The sequence below is a fragment of the Pleurodeles waltl genome, chromosome 1_2, assembly GCF_031143425.1.
Source record: "Pleurodeles waltl isolate 20211129_DDA chromosome 1_2, aPleWal1.hap1.20221129, whole genome shotgun sequence".
Lineage (NCBI taxonomy): Eukaryota > Metazoa > Chordata > Amphibia > Caudata > Salamandridae > Pleurodeles > Pleurodeles waltl.
In genome coordinates, this window is record NC_090437.1 from 478,988,177 (window position 1) to 479,007,538 (window position 19,362).

Here is a 19,362-nt window from a genome sequence, read left to right on the forward strand (position 1 = left end):
ATGGTTTACAAATGAGTTTTCATGCACTCTGCATTTCTGACGCGACAGAGCAGCTTTCGGTGACAGACGGCAACAGTCAAATGAGATGCGTCACTCAAAACCAAACAGTAAAGAGGCAAAGCAGCCGAGAAAAAGCTTTGGGCATCATATCCCACCAAGGACACACAGGACACGATGCACATTAAAGACGTTTAATGCACTAAGGAGTCGTATCTCGAATGAGAGAAAACCAGATATAAAATGTCATTTGAGCTACAAACAGGGCAGGGCAGCCAAGAAATACATTTTTTTTTTCCTGCAACAAATACGTGGTAGCACAAACTTAAAATTCTAATACTAGCACCAACATTACAGCCTTTTGCCACGTGCCACAACTAAACTCTCAGATAGACAGACATGCTCGCTGGAGGCTTTCTAGAAAAGCTGCCAATGGAAAAGCTGGACCGATCATCATGTTTGCCACGTGCTACTCTGGTACCAGAAATTCACAGCTGGAGGCTTGCTAGAAAAGCTGCCAATGGAAAAGCTGGACAGATCATCAGACCAAAACCTCGCCCCTAGGCTCACAGACTTATGTTGCCTGCTTTGTGCCGCGGAGAGGAAACGCACAACTCTGTGCGGCAATTATATTATAGGACAGTGGCTACTAGTGGCTTCACAACTTGGATCCCAATTGCTGGTGATTTCATCTTGAGTAATCTCGGAGTTGCCCGTGAGACTAGGATTCACAGCAGCTATTTTTCCTGTTTTCACAGATTTGTACCAGAGCACATTTTTTGGGATACTGTGTATAACTGGAGGCCAGATTTCAGGTAATTCTGGACCCAGCATAGGCAGCGCTTCTACTGAGGGAATATCTAATGTGTGCGTGCAATTAGAAAAATATATGGTTTCTATACTTCCAGACGGCCCAAGGTTACACTCGACATTTACATTCGATATAAACATGGGATTGGTGCCTACATAAGGGTCCATGTCCCAGGGTACCATTCAGATCTTTTCCGAAAGGTTGCAAGGTGTCAATATTACAGATCAAATGACCCCCACTGGACCGGGAGGCAGATGGTCTGATAACCTTAACAATTTTTTCCATCGTTGGAAGGAGTTTCCTAACCTGTAGGTGTGAGTTTGATGCCCCACTGACCTGTGGCAGGGCATCTGTTTTTGGATTCATTGTCACAGCTGGCGATCACCATCGAGGAAACATGGAATAACTCACTCTTTTTTGGTCAGTGATGCAGAGGAAAGAGAGAAGCTGCTGTGGAAGTTGTCACGACAGGCAGAAGACAGCTCACTGCAGATCACCACCAAGACATCCTAAAGGACAGGACCCATCTTGGCTGTTCTACCACTCCAGTCATCCATCATGTCTGAATTATGAGGAATCAGGGAGCAGCAAGTCCATTTAAACACCTTACACTGGAAACAGTGGCGGCTCATCACTGAAGCACAATAGGTAAAAATATTGTTTTAATAAATAGCGGGGAACCTCCTTTTCTTTTCAAGTTTAATAGGATGTCTGATGCTCCCTCGAGGACAGCTAAATTACAACTGCCCTCAAAGGAACAACACATCAAGCAACAAAGATAACCATTCTAAAAGACTAATGTTCTGGTAGGGCTTAAAGTCATAAAAAATATCCTTGAATCCTTGACTTTTTCCCACACCAGGGTTGCGTGAGGATACCCTGGGATGGGTTAGGCCTTGCAGCATTGACCATCTACCTCAACCAACTACAGGCCTCCCAAAGTTTAGCTGGGTTCTGTGGCTAAGACAGACCCTTCTGGATTAACGACCATTAGTTTTGCAGCACACCCATGATGAGTATGTGAGGAAGGGCCTCTAGGGCTGTTTTACTTAGCATGGCAACTATCCCTGCTGCATTGGCCATGGTGCACCTGGTGCAGGTATGAGTATAGGAAATTCAACCACATATGCCCAATTTTGGCCAACAAAACAAGCAGCAAGAAGCCTTTAAGAAATATCACGCATTACCTATGGATGTGCAGTGCACCATACTACGTACAAAATTCATTGTCTCCAGTGCAGGTGTGAACTTGCTCCTGTGCTGGGACAATGCAGTATTAAAAGGTGGACTGGTTGGTCTTTTAAAGGAGAGGCAGCACATTGAAAAGGGAGACGCCCTCCGCAGGGCTGGTGCATATCTGACTTCACCCATCAACAGGAGAATGCAAGGGGAAGCCTGGGATCCCCATCAACCTAGGGAGCACACTCACTTGCGCAACTTCATCAGTGGCACATAACCAGTGTGTGTGGGAGCATTGCCCCAGTACGCATGTCTGAAATATAGTGCTGATGCTGGGGCAAAAGCATAGTCTAATTTGCATTGAGTGATGCTCCCATGCAAATGAGGGAAAGCATCCATCCCCTTGGGGTCCCGAGAAAGCAAAACGTGCTCTGTTTTCAATATTAAAGAAGGAGCCCCAGGAATGAAAAGAAAAGTATTGTGCCCCAAGACCATTTTTTATAATATGACAACTCCAAACATCCTTCCTCATTTGCTATATATGTTTTATATATTTTTAACATTTTATTTCTTAAAGGACACGGCCCTCGGGGCATCGAAGCATTTGGCACTCTATATATAGTATCACATTTTATATACAAAAAATAAACACAAAAATAATACCAAAAATGTTTACAGAAACGATGTGGGTTAAAGACCCAGGTAGCAGTGTTAATTGCATCGTCGATTATAAGACATTTAACCAAACGTGTAAAGGTCAAAGATACAGTCCAGCAAATTTACATCATACAAATGAGAACAGTTTCTTGGATTTTAAAAGGTACTTACGTGGAGAAGGATCATTATGGTACAGTTTACTCTTCTCTAAACCATTCTCCTCTCCTATAAGGTCAGATGTAGCATTTCAGCTTCTTTTGACAGGGGACTGGAATTTGCTGATTTTTTCGCTAACACCATTCTATATTCTACCTAAAAAACATCAATTGGCTGTTCTTGGATCCATCAATTTGGTTCAGTCGTCTCTTCTGCCAAAACAACAATCTCAATGAATATGATCACCAAGGGGGCCAGGTGCTGGCAAATGGAGTGCATTATTTAGACGGGCTCTAAACATCTGGGGAAGCACTGGTTAATAAAGTGTAGAGTTTGGAATAAGTTGTACTTTTTTCTAGATGGAAAAAATAAACTGCAATGGTCCTTTTTTGACGGGTTATGGTAACTGGTCGAGCAAAGGAATCAGTAGCTGCCCGAGTCGGATGTCTGCCAATCCCTTTGCACAGCTGGTCAGGCCTTCTTCACTTGGGATCATTACAGTTGGGAAGGCACCAGGCCTTCTCTCCTCCAACATGAGGGGGCAGGAAGCCTCTAGATACTCGCCGGAGGCTCACTCCCTACTATCCACTTTCGCTGCGCTTCAAGAAAGCTATTCAGTGCTCTTCAAGGGCACACGGTAGGGCACCTGTTCACACCAAGCGCTCAGACTCTAGCATCGCGCCACTACACACAAACTTAAATCTGTGGCGCTACCGTCATATCCTAAAATTCTTTGCAAAATGTGCCTTTAGCATCGCAAAACTGTGGACGTTGCAGAACTTTTGAACTCTTCACAGCGGTGACACTTTGTAAAGTGATTTAGCTACACTGGATTTATTATTTATTTTGATTCATCATTTCATTATGATGCCTCACCTCCCTTAATTCTATTATCATTTTGCCTCGTCGTTTACTGTAATACCTGCAGCCACCCCGAGGCCAGGTCGAGGTTTCAAGCTACGGAAACAGCCACGTAATTTTAATTTGGATGTACCTTTCGGTGCAAACAAAGTATAAAACTATATATTTTTTTAATGGGCGCAGGCAAATTGGCAGAGGCAGGATAAGGAAGGGACACGTGTCTTGTTCTATATGAGCAAAACTGATATTCTTAATGTTTTCTTGATCTTTTAGGCTAGGGTTGACATATTGTCGGAAGGACACCAAGATCCGATTCACGGAGTTTCATTTAACAAATCATTGCATTGTGGGGAAATATTATCATTGCTCGATTCAATTGGACTAATGGTCCTGTATCAATCTTTGGGGAAGGAAGCCGAGGAGTATATGCACAAAGAGAATGTTAAATCTGCACTCGCACAAATATATTCCCTTAGTCATAAAACTCAGAAGTTACATGCCTGGAAAGCTGCCCCAGCTGCAGCTTTGCAGAAACAGTAATGGTAAAGTCGAAATAGTAATGGTAAAGTCATTTAATTTTTTGCAAAGGCTGCTGTTTCTCCAACGGGGAATTGTACACAGCACACAACTAAACAACGTGGATATGCAACCTGTAATGCAAATGTATATTTTCCTTTTTTCTCCTCTACTTAGAAATCCTTTTCCACCATGGAAAAACCCCTTCGCTCAGCCCCACTAAGAAGTTTGTGTCTGATTATAAACTCACTCCAACGCGCGTTAAACTAGCAAGCTTTCTATTTGACCACTTCCCTATATGCCAAGGAGTCCTTCAGGGCGTCCAATTCCAACTGCAGATGATACTTTCCTAGATACTATCTGGGGTTGGTGAAATGAAGTTGAGAGACACTTGTTTCTTTAAGATAAAATATCCTTTGTTTTATTTATGATATGAAGTCTATGAAACACCCCAGCCAACAGATATCTTCTCCTTCGCTCTCTCCTCCCAACTGTCACATCACCCTTAGTTACTGTCACCAGGTTCCTATGACGTACACTCTCCATAAGAATTCTATATACAGAATGCCACAGTTGGCTTAAGATCAGCTTGTACTGGGGGAAATGATAGAGGAACTGGAACTTGAGGTCACAGGAATGCTCCACTTGGTATACCTTGGGATCCTGAGTGAGAAGGACATTCCACATAGACCCCTAGAGTTTTGCATGCTGGAGTTTATGGCTGCCAAGAGAGATGTGGCTGGTTTGTGGGATCATGCGCAAGTGGAAAGATTGCATGAATTAGTGCATGGAAGCAGAAAGAGTGGTGTATGTAATTAGGGTGTGCCCTAAGAAGTGTGCCAGGGTTTGGCAACAATGGAGAACCTAAAAAAGTCTGGATGTACTATGGCATGGCCCAGAGAACAGCAAAGACCCGAAGTGAAGCCAATTAACTCTGCGATGGACAACAGAGGGGTGGGTGCCACAGAGATGGGCCACGATTGAACAGCCCTATACTGGAGAAAAGGTCAAGACATGAGGGAGAGGGAGGGGTCTCTCATATACAAATCTTTATCCTGCAGTACTGTATGCACAGTTTCATATCATTAAAATCAATGAATAAGGACATAAAAAAGCCGAAGTTTCTTACATTATATCAACGAGATAACAACAAGGAGAACAATATCAAATAAAGCTATCGTACTGAATAAAAGCCCTCATACTTGCTGACAGCTTTAAACGTGGTTCACTTCTTAGTCCTTCAGAGGCCTGACTCACAGCATCTCTATACACTACCACAAAGCTAGTAAAAGGAATTAAGAAATTCAACCACATATCCCCAGTGCTGGCCACTACACATTTACTCCCCATCAAAGCAAGCGTGAAGAAGCCTTTATTAACTGTTATGCATTACCTATAAATACCTCCACTCAAGAACCCCAAAATACCCATCTCAGAAACTGAACATTTCTGGTGGACAACACTTAAAAAAGCTCCAGTACCATTCTACTTCAAATCCCTGAAGGCAGGGAAACGAAATATTTTAAGGCTTCCAGGGTTTGGTTCTCTACTCCTCCCCACACACATCAGGACAATCTCCTGCTACCACTCTTTCAAAAGATAACTGAAAAACCGAATTCTTCCTACTGTAGGAAATCTCCCTTTTCTGCGTGGTCACAACAGATTTTTCACCTTTTGCTGAGCTCTATATTTTGGCTGGTTTTAGAACCTAGTGCACATTACCCCTGCTAAGCACCTGTGCTCCCTCTTTTTAAAAATGTTTGAATTAGCATATTTCTAATTGTTATATTTAACTTAACTGTAAGTCCCTAGTATATGGTACCAGATGTACCCAGGCTCTGGAAGTGAAATTCCACTAGTGGATTGCAGCACCTATTGTGCCATCTACAACACTGGCAGTGCAAACATGACTTTAGGCCTACCTGCTCAGCCTGACTGAAGCAGGGTACAAACTGCAATTCAACCCCTTGACAGGTCAAAATCTCCCTTTTAAATATGAATAAGTCACCAAAATGTAGTCCTAAGCCACCCACAAGGCAGGTTGTATGGTATTTAAAAGAAGAATATGTAGACATTCTCCTTGCAGTGACTAGCCCCAAAAAGCTACTTTTCACTGTTGCAGGCCTAGCTATCCTGTGTAGAAAACCAGAGTACAGATTAAACTCCTAATGCTGTACCTAGGAAGTAGGACTAGCTAGAACAGCTATCTTCAATAGTTAATAAGGATCCAATTTAATGGTGAAGTTGATTTTGTAATACTTATTAAGGAAAGGTCACTTTTAGAAAGTTACCTTTTCCCTGTTTGAGGTTCCTGGAGGCTAATTTGCTCTCAACTTCTCTCAGCTGGAGATAAGCATTTGAATAGGTATGAAAACGGTATTAAATGCCTTTCAGGAACAAACAATAAATAGGCTGACCTGAATGAGCAGAGAAGACTCCCCTGAAACTCACATAATTTGCAGGGTCTGGACGTGTCAGAATGTTTTTTGATAATAAAGTCTCAAATTCTGCTTGCGGATCAAATCCTGCTTGACAGGTCTGCGTGGTTTACATACAACACTGGAGGCAGACTTGAAAGGAAGGGAAAGAGGATGCCTAGACAATTTCTGTGTATCCACAGCCTGGATCTTGGAAATACCTACTTTTATTCTCCCAGACTGTTCTCTCGCTCTGTTTATTGTGGGTGCAGCGCCAGTTCAAAACTGGATTTTAGTTGTAGGAGAGGAGACTAGGATTACCATAATAAACTCCCCAGCCCTCAGAGCCCAGTGGCCAAAGGCTTTCACTGCCATGAAAAGGCCCAAAGTGGGTAGGGTTGGCCCTGGCAACTTTTACCCTATTAGTTAGGGTATGCCCAGGAGTCAGTCGGATTCATTAGCGCACACCAGGCATAAATGTGGCATCTCCAGGCATCCACTTCAGAACACTCCTGAATCTGAGGAAGAGTACTAGATATGTTGTCTGTGTCCTTAGAGGAGCCCTTAAGGACTAGACCTGTTCCCTCTTGTACCCAGGACAAATAAGTGGACTTCACAAATCATAGAAAGACATCCGGTTCAAGCAACTGGGACACAACAGCGGAAATGAACACTGCAGCCCAGTCCTCATTTTATGATGCAATCTATTGATGGAAACGTATTGGTTTGTCACACTCAGCTCCCCTCATGGATTTCATTCAGATTTTTTTCACAGGAATTTAATAATCAGTAAGTTGCTTTTTGATCAAGACGACTCAGACATCTCTCGTGTTTCTCCAGGTCACCTATACCATGACAACTTAGGTGCCTCAACTGATTCTCCTAATGAAGCCCCCTATTTGATGTATAACTTACACATTTATTTGGTGGGTTGAAACGTCGGCGAAATTATAAAACATGCTTGTATCAAATCATCATATTGGGCAAATAAACTTGTGGACCGGTGGAGAATTCCAACTGAAGATGCTTTATTGAACTTTGTAGTAAACCAGGCTTTCTTGTAAAACTATTGTTTGTAAAGCCATTAAGAGTTTTTACTTGTGTTAAGCACCTTTTCATGCACTGCACGAGCACTTTTGCATGAAACACAGAGCATCTTTTTCAGTAATACTGTGAATTGCATCATTGCCTGGCTGACGAGGAGGGATACTCCGAAACCGGTCACAGGATGCTTGTTTCCAGTCCAGGGAGGATCTGACTGGCAGTTTGGGCTTGACTGTTTCCATGGGGAGCAGTGTGGAGACTGATTTGCATATGCTGGGTCCAAACTGGGGAGGAATGGTGAGCAAGGGTATCCAAGCACTTGATGTAGGTCTCATTCAAAGAGCCAGATCTGGAGCTCCTTTCTGAATTCAGTCAGCGAGGGTAGGTGCAGACTGAATTCAGAAAGAGGTGGAGGGCGTTCCAGGCCTTGGTGGTGATGAAGAGTTCCTTGGTTCAGTTGACGCTGGTGTTGATTTGGATGGTCAGGACCTCCCTCTTTGCCGCTCTGATCTGTCAGTGGTAGTCGTTGAGGGCTGATTTGAAAGTGGCTCACTCTATTTCGTTCCTAGTGGTGCACCATTTTCTTTCAAGTTGTTTGCATCTGCATCGTCTTGCTGAGTTCCGGGGTGTACCAGTTGGCTTGTTTGGATGGTCTGTGCACTCTGGATGGTTTTGTTGGAGCGACTTGGTCAGGGCACTGGTGATCCAGTTGTTGAAGTTCTGTATTGCGTGCTTCAGGTTGGTGGGTGTTTGTTTGGGCTGAGTGGCTCAGTCCATTGTTGCTAAGAGACCTCGGTCCAGCTGCAGAAAGGTGCAATGTGGTGGTTGGGGATGATGCAGGTATGTCCGGTGATGGTGAAGTGTACGATGGAATGGTCTGACCAGGTGTGGTCCAAAGTGTGTGTGCACCGGATTCTGTTGCTAGACGTGAAGATGGGGGCCAGCATGTGTTCTGCTTTGTGCGTGGGGTCAGTGAATAGCTGCTTGAGGCCGATGTTGTCCAGTCCTTCCAAGGGGCCAGTGGAGTTGGTGTCAGTGGGGTTGTTTAGGTGGAAGTTGGGGTCTCCCAGAAAGACGTAGTGATTGGATTTGATGGCGAGAGGCATGATGAATTCCGCAATGGCACTGATGATTCCAGTCCATGGTCCTGGCGGTCTGTAGACGAGGGTGCCTTTGATGGTGGTGTTATTGTCGGTGTGGAGCTGGAAGTTCAGGTGTTCCTTGATAGGCATGGACTGGTCTTCGGTGATGGTGCAGGTGAGCGACTCCTTGTGTATGATGGCGATGGCTCTGTGTTCACTGGTGCGGTCATGGTGTTTCATCTTATATCTGACGGGTGTTGCTGTGGCGATGTCTGGTGTGGATGCAGGGATGATCCAGGTTTCAGTGATGTAAGTTACGTTGGAGGAGAAGGTGGAGATGATGCCCCAGATTTTAGTGGCATGCTTGCAGAGGGATCTGGTGTTAAGTAGGAGGCATTTGAGGTGATCCAGTGGGGTCTTGGCTGGTGCTGACGGCAATGTGTGGGATACTGAGGAGTGATGGGTCCTGGAGTGGAGATAAGGAGTAGTGGAGACAATTGAATGGTCCTCCTGTGGAGCGGGGAGATGCAAGGCAACGGTTGTTGTAGCGACTGGGGTGAGAAGATCAGCGGCTCAGTACCTGCGGGAATGCAGAGGTCCAGGGTTCCAAGCGCTGGGCACCGTCCAGGTGTGGACGAACGCAGACGGGTTTGCCTCTAGCACACCTTCAGCACGCCCCCTGAGCTGCGGCCTCCATTAAATAGGTCCTGGGAGGGAGGAGGAGCGCTGGGGAGATGGGAAATTGGGAAAACTGGGTGAGCCGGAGCAGGAGGCCTTGGCGCTGGACCTGGGCAAGAGGCAGAGCCTGGGCAGAAAGCCAGGTGCTGACTGCTGCTGGGCGACAGTCAGGTCAGGCTGGTCTTTGGCCGCAGGCAGCAGCCAGCGAGAGCTGGTCTGTGCTTGCTCAATGGGAGGGGGATTGCGGTCTATGTTATCCAGTTTTTCCAGGAGGTCGGTGGAGCTGGTGTCGGTGGGGTTATCTAGAGGGAAGTTAAGGTCTCCAAGGAAGATGCAGTGATCAGATTTGATGGCAAGGACCGTGATGAATTCCGCAGTGGCATTGATGATTCTGGTCCGTGGTCCTGGTGGTCTGTAGGCGAGGGTACCTTTGATGGTGGTGTTATTGACGGTGTGAGCTGGAAGTTCATGTGTTCCATAATAGGCGTGGTCTGGTCGTCGGTGATGGTGCAGGTGATCGTTTCCTTGTGTATGACGGCGATGCTGCCTCGGTGTTTGTTGGTTTGTATCTGTGACTAGGGGTGAGTGTTGGAAAGGTTTCAGTACTCTGTCGATCATCATTTTGCATTTCAGAATTCCTAGCAGTACCCACTTTATCCTGACTCAATACACACACACACACACACATTCTCATTTTAACACACTTGCAGCCATACTCTGCAGGCACTCCCAGGTGTGTGGAATTTAAGAAAATATCTACTTGTCCATGGGACAAGTTGCTTCTTAAAATCTACTTGTCCTGTAAAACAATCTAGTTATGCAATGTAGTTTGGCAACAAATTATGGCAGCAATCTCATTATGTAAGACCTCTGATAATAGCCTCTCTGATTATTCCACGGCTACTACTATAGTAGAGCATGAATACTTGCAATTTCAATCCCTGCTACGGCAATCTCCTTATTTTGCCACCTTTTTGTAGATCTAGATACTTGGACTAGAGGAAGCAGTAAGCAATAGTTCCAGGGCTGGAATGCCTTTCAGTCTGCAAACCTACTAACTTGCATGTTTAAGGATTTTCACCAGCTCATCTCTAATCTTTTTCCATATTGAAAAAGTTTGGAAATTTACTACTGACAAAGGCAAAAGTTGAAGTTTTTTCCGGGATGGGAAAAAAGTAATTGGAGGGAAAGTGAACTTGAAAACGCTCAATAGATACTCACATGAGCAAACCTACACATGCATATTTGCTTGTGCTAAAATACAGTTCACAAATATTTTCTAGGAGTGCCATTTCCTGGTCTACTTCTGTAAGTTCTTGTGAATTCATGAAAGCCACTTTTTCAAAGTCATATACCATGGGTGCGCCTTTGTGACTTTCTTCAAGAATTGGGTTCCTTATTAGGTCTGGCATTAACCACATCTAGTTTTTATTTAACTTCTATTTCTCTCTCTATATATGACGTGGCTTTGCTGTGAGTGATTGCATTATGCTCTTCCACAGGGAGCATATTGGCACACAAAGTAGTTTGGTTCAGTGCCAGGAAGTACCGTCGCAATCAGTGGCGTAACGAAACTAGAGGGGCCTCCCCTGCCAAGAACGTGGAGGGGACCCCTTTCCAGATTCACTCGGGCAGGTGCTGTGCTGAAGGGGCCCCCGGAGGGGTCCACCTGCCCCACAGAGGTGGCAATGTGCGCTGTTTGAGACAAAAAAAAATGTTTTTGCTTTTTGCCAGTGTTCATTACAATGGTGAGGCCCTGGCAGCTCCCACAATAATAAAGTGTTACAAAAGCCATCTCAAAACAAGTCATGCATTGACAAATCCAAAAGATTCATAACAATGTTGGATCGGTTGGCTTTGCCGGTGCTTCCTTATTTTCATGCTTCCCATAATCTTGTTGAAAATGGTTACACTGATTTTACATTATGAATATTTTGGGGAAATACTAGCATGCATCAATACATTTTACTAAATGGTGCTTCAAAAAAATAGCACCTAAAATTGCACAGTAGCAAATTTTTTTGAACATTTTATTTTAAAAACAAAGAATCATCACTCTTGCTTACAAACTTCTGCAAATATTTGCATCTAATCAGAGAGCATTCTGGGAGCATTATAATTAGCCTCATATGTTTCAAACAAGTGTATACACTTTTTTTTTTTACTGGGACTACTGTCAGAAGTGCAGTGTTATTTTATAACGTTTATTTACAGCGCTCAACCTAATAATAAAGGCTTTCCATTAATGAACCATAAATACAAATTCGAACAGCATTAACATATGAACGCACATATTACCTCAACTGCAGACAGCTCCCTTCTCTGTAAGCTGGCATCCAAAGGGTTTGTGCTGCAGCGGGTTAGGCCTACTTGTCCCAAGGACAAAATAAAAATAAAAACTTGTTGCCCTTGTCTCCAAACAATATGTCCCGGGTGTTGGGCTATAGGAATTCCACATCCCTGCACTCCTCCAATCAGCCCACACCATGAAATGCCATTCAAGAGAGGCTCAACACATTCATGCTGCCTGTAGAACCCCCTAGCTTCAGAATCGGTAAACTGGCTCAGCACATATGGGTGTTCGGTACTTTGGGCCTGATTACAATTTGGTGAAGGGGGTTAATCCGTCCAAAATGTGACGGATATCCCACCCGCTGTATTACAAGTCCATTATATCCTATGGAACTCGTAATACAGTGGGCGGGATATCAGTCACATTTGGGACTGATTAACCCCCTCCGCCAAAGTTGTAATCAGGCCCTATATTAACTAAAATGGTTCAGGTCCACTCATTTGAAGTGTGAAACACAAGAATTTAAAACTGAGAAAATAGTGTAAATATTGGTGGTGCTAAAAATTGGCATAAAGAATGTACTGAAAGCATAAATCATTTTATTTAAATATATATCAATGCCACTTAGACACGTATTCATTTGTTTGTTTAACCTCCAGGCCATACTTAAGCACTAAAGAAGGCCTTTGAAATAACTAGGGAGTGCGAGAGTGACCAGCTGCACAAGTGTTTCATTTCTACTATCACGTTCTATGCAAAAACCAACCAGGCATACACGAATATTTAGTTTTGCAAATTTTTTGTAGAGAAGTCTTGTTAGCAAATAATGAAAACGAGGACAGAGATATATTTTAGCTAAAACTGAATGACGTAATCCTATTCGCCAAGGAAGGATACAGGCTGTTCATGCAAAGCTTTACAACGCTCTTCCAAAAATAAATAAATAAAAGCAACACTAACATCATTGTTGAGCTCAGAAATATATACTAAACAAGGAAAATAAATATGTCACCAAATGATTGCTACTATGTGTAGATGCTCTCAGCTTTGGTCTACTTTTCATCGGCTTCAAAGAGGTGCAACGGTATTGACTATTTTAGCATTTTGTTGACAAATAGATCTCAGCAACATCTCCAAATGGGTAAAGGTACACTACTAGAAAGCATTTCAGATTTTCCAAAATCTACTATACAACAGAGGCGCATGGAAGGTGTAGGGTGCCTTGCACTTGTGCCCAGAAAATAGGCCTTAAGATGGTGTTGATAGGCCTACAAATAACAGGGTGGAGCTAGGCAACTGAAGGTCTTCACAATGGTGATAGGGCTCAGGAGCAATATTTCTCCATTGCTGTTTCAAATCCCAAATTAAGTGTGCTTATGTTACTTCAAATATAAATGCAAATTAAAAACCCGGGCTAATAATTGTAGCAACAGAAAGCACTGATATTGACTCAAAGGAGTGGAGTATATAATTATGCGCTCTTAACTACTCTAGGTTTAATGGGGTTGTGTGACAGGATTAGCGTGAGAATATATTCCAGGAAGGATACCCGCAACAAAAAAAACTCTTTGCATGAAAGCACTGGTACATTTGCATAATAGCCTTTGTGACAAGAGTCAGCAAAAATTTAAAAAGACGGATACTATGTACATATATATTTGCAATTACATTTCTTTTGCTTCGCGCATTTACCTTGCAATCTATTTCACTTTCAAATCAAAAACTTGCCATGCACGCCGAAAATAAATGGGCAGTCGACTTTCTACAGCATAATTGCACACCTTATCTGGGACAAGGTGGCCATGGGAACGTGCAGCTCTGCAAAATGAGATTGCTGGAGGCAGTGGGCCAGCGTTCAACATCCATCTCACACGGCAGCAAATATGTCAGTCTTGGCCTCTCCTTTCTGCTATGCTAAGACAGGAGTGTGTGCACTAGACCTTGGGCCTCTGGTTATACTGGCCCAAAAGCCTGGTGTACATGCCAATGAGAGGCTGAGTAATTCCGGGAATATAATACCTACTCGCTGTTCCAAATTTTATTGAATAAGAAAATACTTTTTACCATCTTTCATACCCAAATGTAAGTAGACTAATCACAATAGGCAGCCCTAGTATTATATACATTTTATAGGTGATGTAAAATAAAATAAAAACTCTTATAGACACATCCTAAATGCCCATACGGATGTATCAACCAACACATACTTCAATACCCAAAATCACAATATAGGAACCAACATATATTGTTATTAAAAATGCTCAACAAGGTCACCTATAACAGTAACTTAATGCTTCATACTACATTTCTGAAGCTTCTAGTAACCGATTTTACTGAGAAAACATAAAACAGGCTTGCACATGTTTGGGTAACTTTAGCCCGCTTCAGACATTTTTTCTTGCTCATGCTAACATTGCTACAGGAAGTTCCCGTCTGTGACGTGAAGCTGCTTCTGCGTTTTAAGCACCTGAAGTGTGAAATGTCAAGATGAGCTTGATCAGCCTAGCAATGTCTGCATTTCTGATGCTAGCTAACGAACACTCTGCCTCGTTCTCAAGAATGAGCTCAGCTAGGTTCATACTGGAGTTCACTGAGAAAAAAAAAAAATCACAATTTGACTGCCACTAGAAAATTGTGTACATTAGGGTATACATTTGAGCCCCGTCTTCTCTTTACGAGCTTGCTTCAACTGAACTTTGCAGCGGGACCTCTAGCTGGCTGAACCTGACTCACAGGCTACTGGTTTATCTTTTGTCAATAAGCCCTTTCTGAGTCCAACAGACATGTGAGGAGGTTTTCTTTGACAAAATGAGTATCCGATGTAATGGAACAGGTCCAAATGGGGAACAAAGAGCCGTAATGGCAACAACAACAAAAAATAATCAAACCAGCACCACTTTCTTCTTCCTCTCTCATCCCTCTCTCTCTTTCCATTCTCACCCCTGCTGTAATTAACTGGGGGCAATGGAGAAAGCAGCAGAGGCATCATCAGTGGCCCTCTCCTTTCAAAATAACAGTATTCAGTGGTTCGAATAAAGGACCTGCTAACCCTGCCTCTGAATGATGAGTCTGCTTTGTCAGGGTTGTAACTCAGGTTTACATCAGCAGCAAGTTTTAACTTACTGAACAATCATGCTACGTCATCTATGCTCAGTCAAGCACTCAAGTGTGGCACTTGTACGATATTTCAAAGATGTTTTTAAACTAATGAGTAGACTAATGAAGTTTAGCATCACAATTCTGCTGGCTTCTCAGTTTATACTGAATTTGTCTTGCGCCAAGATATAACTTTTTCTTGCTTTGCCTTCACCACAAAGATATACTGGAACGAACAGAAATCACAATGCACCCATACTACTTTATAAAGAAGGAAATTAAACCTGTTATTTATAAATAAATAAAAACATATGCTAAGTCATGTTTGCGTTTTAAACGAAACATATGAGAAATAGATGGTTTTCTAATATTTAGGATCTTTAGTCTGGTTCAGATAAGTTATCTCTACCCTGCTGAGATGTTTTGCTCTATCCTGATCTTTTTCAAGGTTTATTGCTGGTGTCAGATATCAACAGATACACAATACAATCCCGCAGTGTAGGGATTCTGATTTGCATACACCGTGGCAAGGTTGCAGATTTGATATCTGCATTACATTTTGCCAGAAGGATGTGCATCTGATAATCCTCTCTAGAACTCAGTTCAGAGCGTTTTCTACCATTGAAATTAAAACAATAGAAGAGATGTAACCTCAAAACACTCCTGTTGTTAAAAAGACTGAGCTTAAATAGCTGGGGGATTATGCATTTTGGACACATGACATGTGTTTCTGCCCACAAGCCAAAGATAATGAAGTCCTAGTTGGGTGCAAGCAGTCTTGCCTATCCTCTGACAGTTTGGGGGAGTGGTTTAGTGGTTTCCGGACTCCTATCGGTCAATTGTCGCAGTGGCACAAGCTATGAAGTTTCCTGTGTTATTGTGCTTTCCTTATAGCCCCGTTTGCATGTTGGTGTGTGGGCATGAATGTCAGGGAAGTAGAAAGAACAGGTTAAGGTTGGGCTGGGTGGTCCAAAGGAGATAGGGGCTCGTATGCCAAAGTGGATAGTTAATTTAGAGAAGAGAAGGGGACTCAATGGAAGGTTATGTGCAGTTTTGTAAGGCACGTATAGACAGTCACATCGTTATTCTGTAAGTGAGACTTGTTATTAAAGTTGCTTTGTACGCTAAGCACATGGGTATGTTGGCCACTGCCCTGTCTCGCTCAAAGTGAATAATATGAAAAAACGTTAACAAGGAACACTGCTCCAATAGTCTATGGTGGGCTCTCTGGACTTTACAACTAGCGTTTTACATTGTTTAATCTCTTTAAGCCACATTTTAGGATCCTGGTCTTTTATTTTAAAAAGAAAAAACATTCCTCAACATCAGAGAGGCCCCTAAATGGGGCTTTTCCTGCATGTGCTTTGAAAAACCCACATGGATTTAGCGCAATGAGCGTCGTAATAATTCGTATTCAAATCTGCCGCTCTCGAACTCTATTTGGAAGCAACGCTCAAATCCTCATCAAATTGAGAAAAAAAAAAAAAGTCCAGTGAATTACTCATCGCCTTCAACGTTCTGATGAATCATCGGCTTGGGGACTGTAGAAAACAACATTGTCGGAGAGAAGCTGTCACTTCCGGCGCCCAGGCGGGGCCGCGGGACTTCTAACGCCACTAAATCAAGAAAAGTGAAGGCATATATAGGGCGCAAAGGATATGACACGAATCTACAGCTGGGTTTCCAGCAGGACGTACAGAAAGCAACAGCGCGAGCTCTCAGCACACAGGCGCGCGCTTCCACATCCCGGGATGGCATTCCAGCACACATTCCAGCGACGACTGACTCCTTCCTCAGGGGAAGCATAACTAGGCCCACTAGGCCCGCTCGACTGGCAACAACTATTCGAACACAAAATCCGTTAAGTTGCTACTAACACTTTGCTGCAAAGTTTGGAGTAAACCAGGATTATTTGCATCCGGAGCCCACCTTGCGCGTTTGTGGGAAAAATGAACTGGGTTTGTGAACTAAGTGCGTTTAGTAACGAGTCTGGCTTTAGTCTGCGTGCTACAGGAAGTGAAGGCGCCTCGCACACATATTAAGAACTTTTAATGGTTTGACTTCGTCTATTATTAAGTGCGCAAAGGCATTTCAGTGTACAGTGCCAAATAAAGTGCGTTAAAATAGTTGTTTATCCTCAAAATATCATGTTGCGCTCCGTAACGGAGGCAGACACTAACTTCTAGTGTGCCATTAAATGCCTCATGGTGTAGAGTGTAGAGCTTAACTCTTAAATACAGCCTCACACTCTTATTTCTGCCACCTCAGGAAAAAAGTCTCTAAGACTGGGTACTATCACCGCGAAGCACCTACTTCCAACTCCTCCTCAGTACAGGATCGGGCAGCGAATTTGCATCTCACACGTCGGTGCACAGTTTCACCCACTAAATGCTATTCTCACGCACTGGAGGTCCCTGTGTGGCCCTCGTGGAACTCAAACTCGCAAACTGGACCAGTTACTTAGTCACAAACAATGGAGACAGTCAAATGGGTGGGTGTGGGTGTGTCTCACGGTGGTGCACTTGACTTTGCAGATAGATGCAAGCCTCAAATCTCGAGACAAACCGAGTCTCACCGATATGCACTGCTCTTCAACTTAGGTCTGTTCCAGTACTATTTTACTTTTTTTTTTAAAGTATCACAGCTAAGATATGTTTTTTTATTCAAAATGCTAATATTTTTCTTAAACCCAGAAGGCTCGCGTTTCAGAAATCTCGTGATTTTAGTCCGATGAAAGCAGATAACCGTGCTCCGGGGCGGGCTCTCCCTGATTTACGTGCAGCTCTCCTCGGCGTAAACTGTGCCACACACTGGACAGGAGCGGCCGAAGTTATCTTTCTACTGTGATAACGTGAGAGATCACAAGATCAGGACACCAGATCTGTTGAGATTACACCCACAAACTAACTTTACAGCTCCAGGCGCTGTGTGTCCAGCTCGAGGACAGAGGTGTCAGCAGCACACAGGGCGTTAGCACGGACAGCCCAGCTCACCTGGATCGATTCACTCACCTGGGGGGCAGAGCACGTTCTCCCTGCTGCCAGGATCCCGCAGGCTCGGCGGGGCAGAGCCCGAAACCAGAGCCCTGCAGCCAAGGACACCATCATCCAAGTCCAACCCGCGCCCTGTCATGCGGCGGCCCCGCTCCTCTCCGTGCCAGGAGTCTGTGCTGTCCACGCCGCTGCCGCCTCACAGTCCGGGACTCCGCTCGCACTACTAACACAACGCTACTGCCTCACGGAGCAGTGAAGCACTCCTCTCGCCCGCCCCTCTTCCTAGCACCGCCGGCTGGGTTAAAGGGGAGGCGGCGTCTCTCGAGCGAGAGATTTTAACCTTGGCCGACACGAATCTCCCAGAGACTGTAGGGTGAAATATGTAAAGATCAATGCAAAACGCATTTTCTTTCAGAATAATCCGTCAATTCATGACATTCATTTTCTTTTGCAGACCACGCGGGAAACGCAATCCGTGCTCACAGTGTTTAGCTTGCACTTTAATCATTGCTAGAACTGCTTGTAAGAATTATTGTTCATGTGTATCTATGTGCTTTTTTTAATCGCTGTTCATGTGCCTGCAGTTACTTTTTAAAAACCTAACGCAGCGGCTGGAGTTGCCTGTACTGATATTTCTTCACTACTACACAAAGGATTTTTTTTTAGCATCCTTAGAAAAATTAACGATTGGAAAAATACAGTAAAGTTCTAAAGTTATGCATTGTAGTGTGCATCCAGCTCCTTCATGCCGGTTCATAGTTCACTGGGCTATAATAGCTCTGTAACTGCAAGTAACAAAATGATCTCTGGGTCACTAGCTGTAACCCACTGAGCTATCTACATAAAGTGAAAACTTATTGAGGGGAATTGTGCGCTCCTGTAGTAGACAGGTGTTCATCAGGCATGTGCCCTGGTTTTTAGGGTGCAACTCTTGAAGAGGCACATGAATATTTTGAGGCAAGGTCCTTAATATAATATCCAAATCAGCTGAAAAGTCAACCAGTTTTAATTTTAATTTCCAAATAAAAATGCATATCAGTCGACACATGTTTTAAGACATAAAATTAAAAACAAATCTAGTTTTCGTGCCAAGAATTTTTCAATTCTATGAAGGACACGGAGGCGAGAATTATTGCTCTTTCTATGCTTCAATATTTCAGCAGCCAACCAAAACAAAGTTTATAACGATAACACTTTCCATGACCACGTACACATCATATGATCAACCATAGAGCCCTAGTCCTATATAACCCTCATGAAACATAGCGCTTCCTCTTTCTTTGCGTAAGTCCATCAAATGGGAAAACAGTCTCAAGAAACAACCCCCAAACGACAAGAGAACTGCAAACCACACAGGAACTCCAATGGGAGCACTGAAGATCCAAGCCAGTGCGATGGATCCAAAGGACTCTGACGAGGAACAGTGAGTCCAGAAGGCAGTAGAAGCAGATATGCCGGAGACAGCCAAGAAGACCCAGGATCATTTGACGTTATTGCCTACGAAGAAAGAATAGACCTAGCAGTAAATGCTGGTCAGAACATTTCAACCCTTCAATATAACTTCATCATTGAGGGTAGAAAA

At 43.6% G+C, this 19,362-nt stretch overlaps 1 protein-coding gene across 1 annotated transcript in view; it reads right to left on the reverse strand.

Annotated features, from left to right (window-relative positions):
* MCUB (mitochondrial calcium uniporter dominant negative subunit beta) overlaps positions 1–18,027 on the reverse strand; it is a 408,993-nt gene extending 390,966 nt beyond the window's left edge. The window contains exon 1 of the mRNA XM_069241124.1: positions 17,799–18,027. Coding sequence (XP_069097225.1) covers positions 17,799–17,894 — 96 coding nt within the window. The 5' untranslated portion in view covers positions 17,895–18,027. The remainder of the gene's footprint in view (positions 1–17,798) is intronic.
* Positions 18,028–19,362: the final 1,335 nt, after the last annotated feature.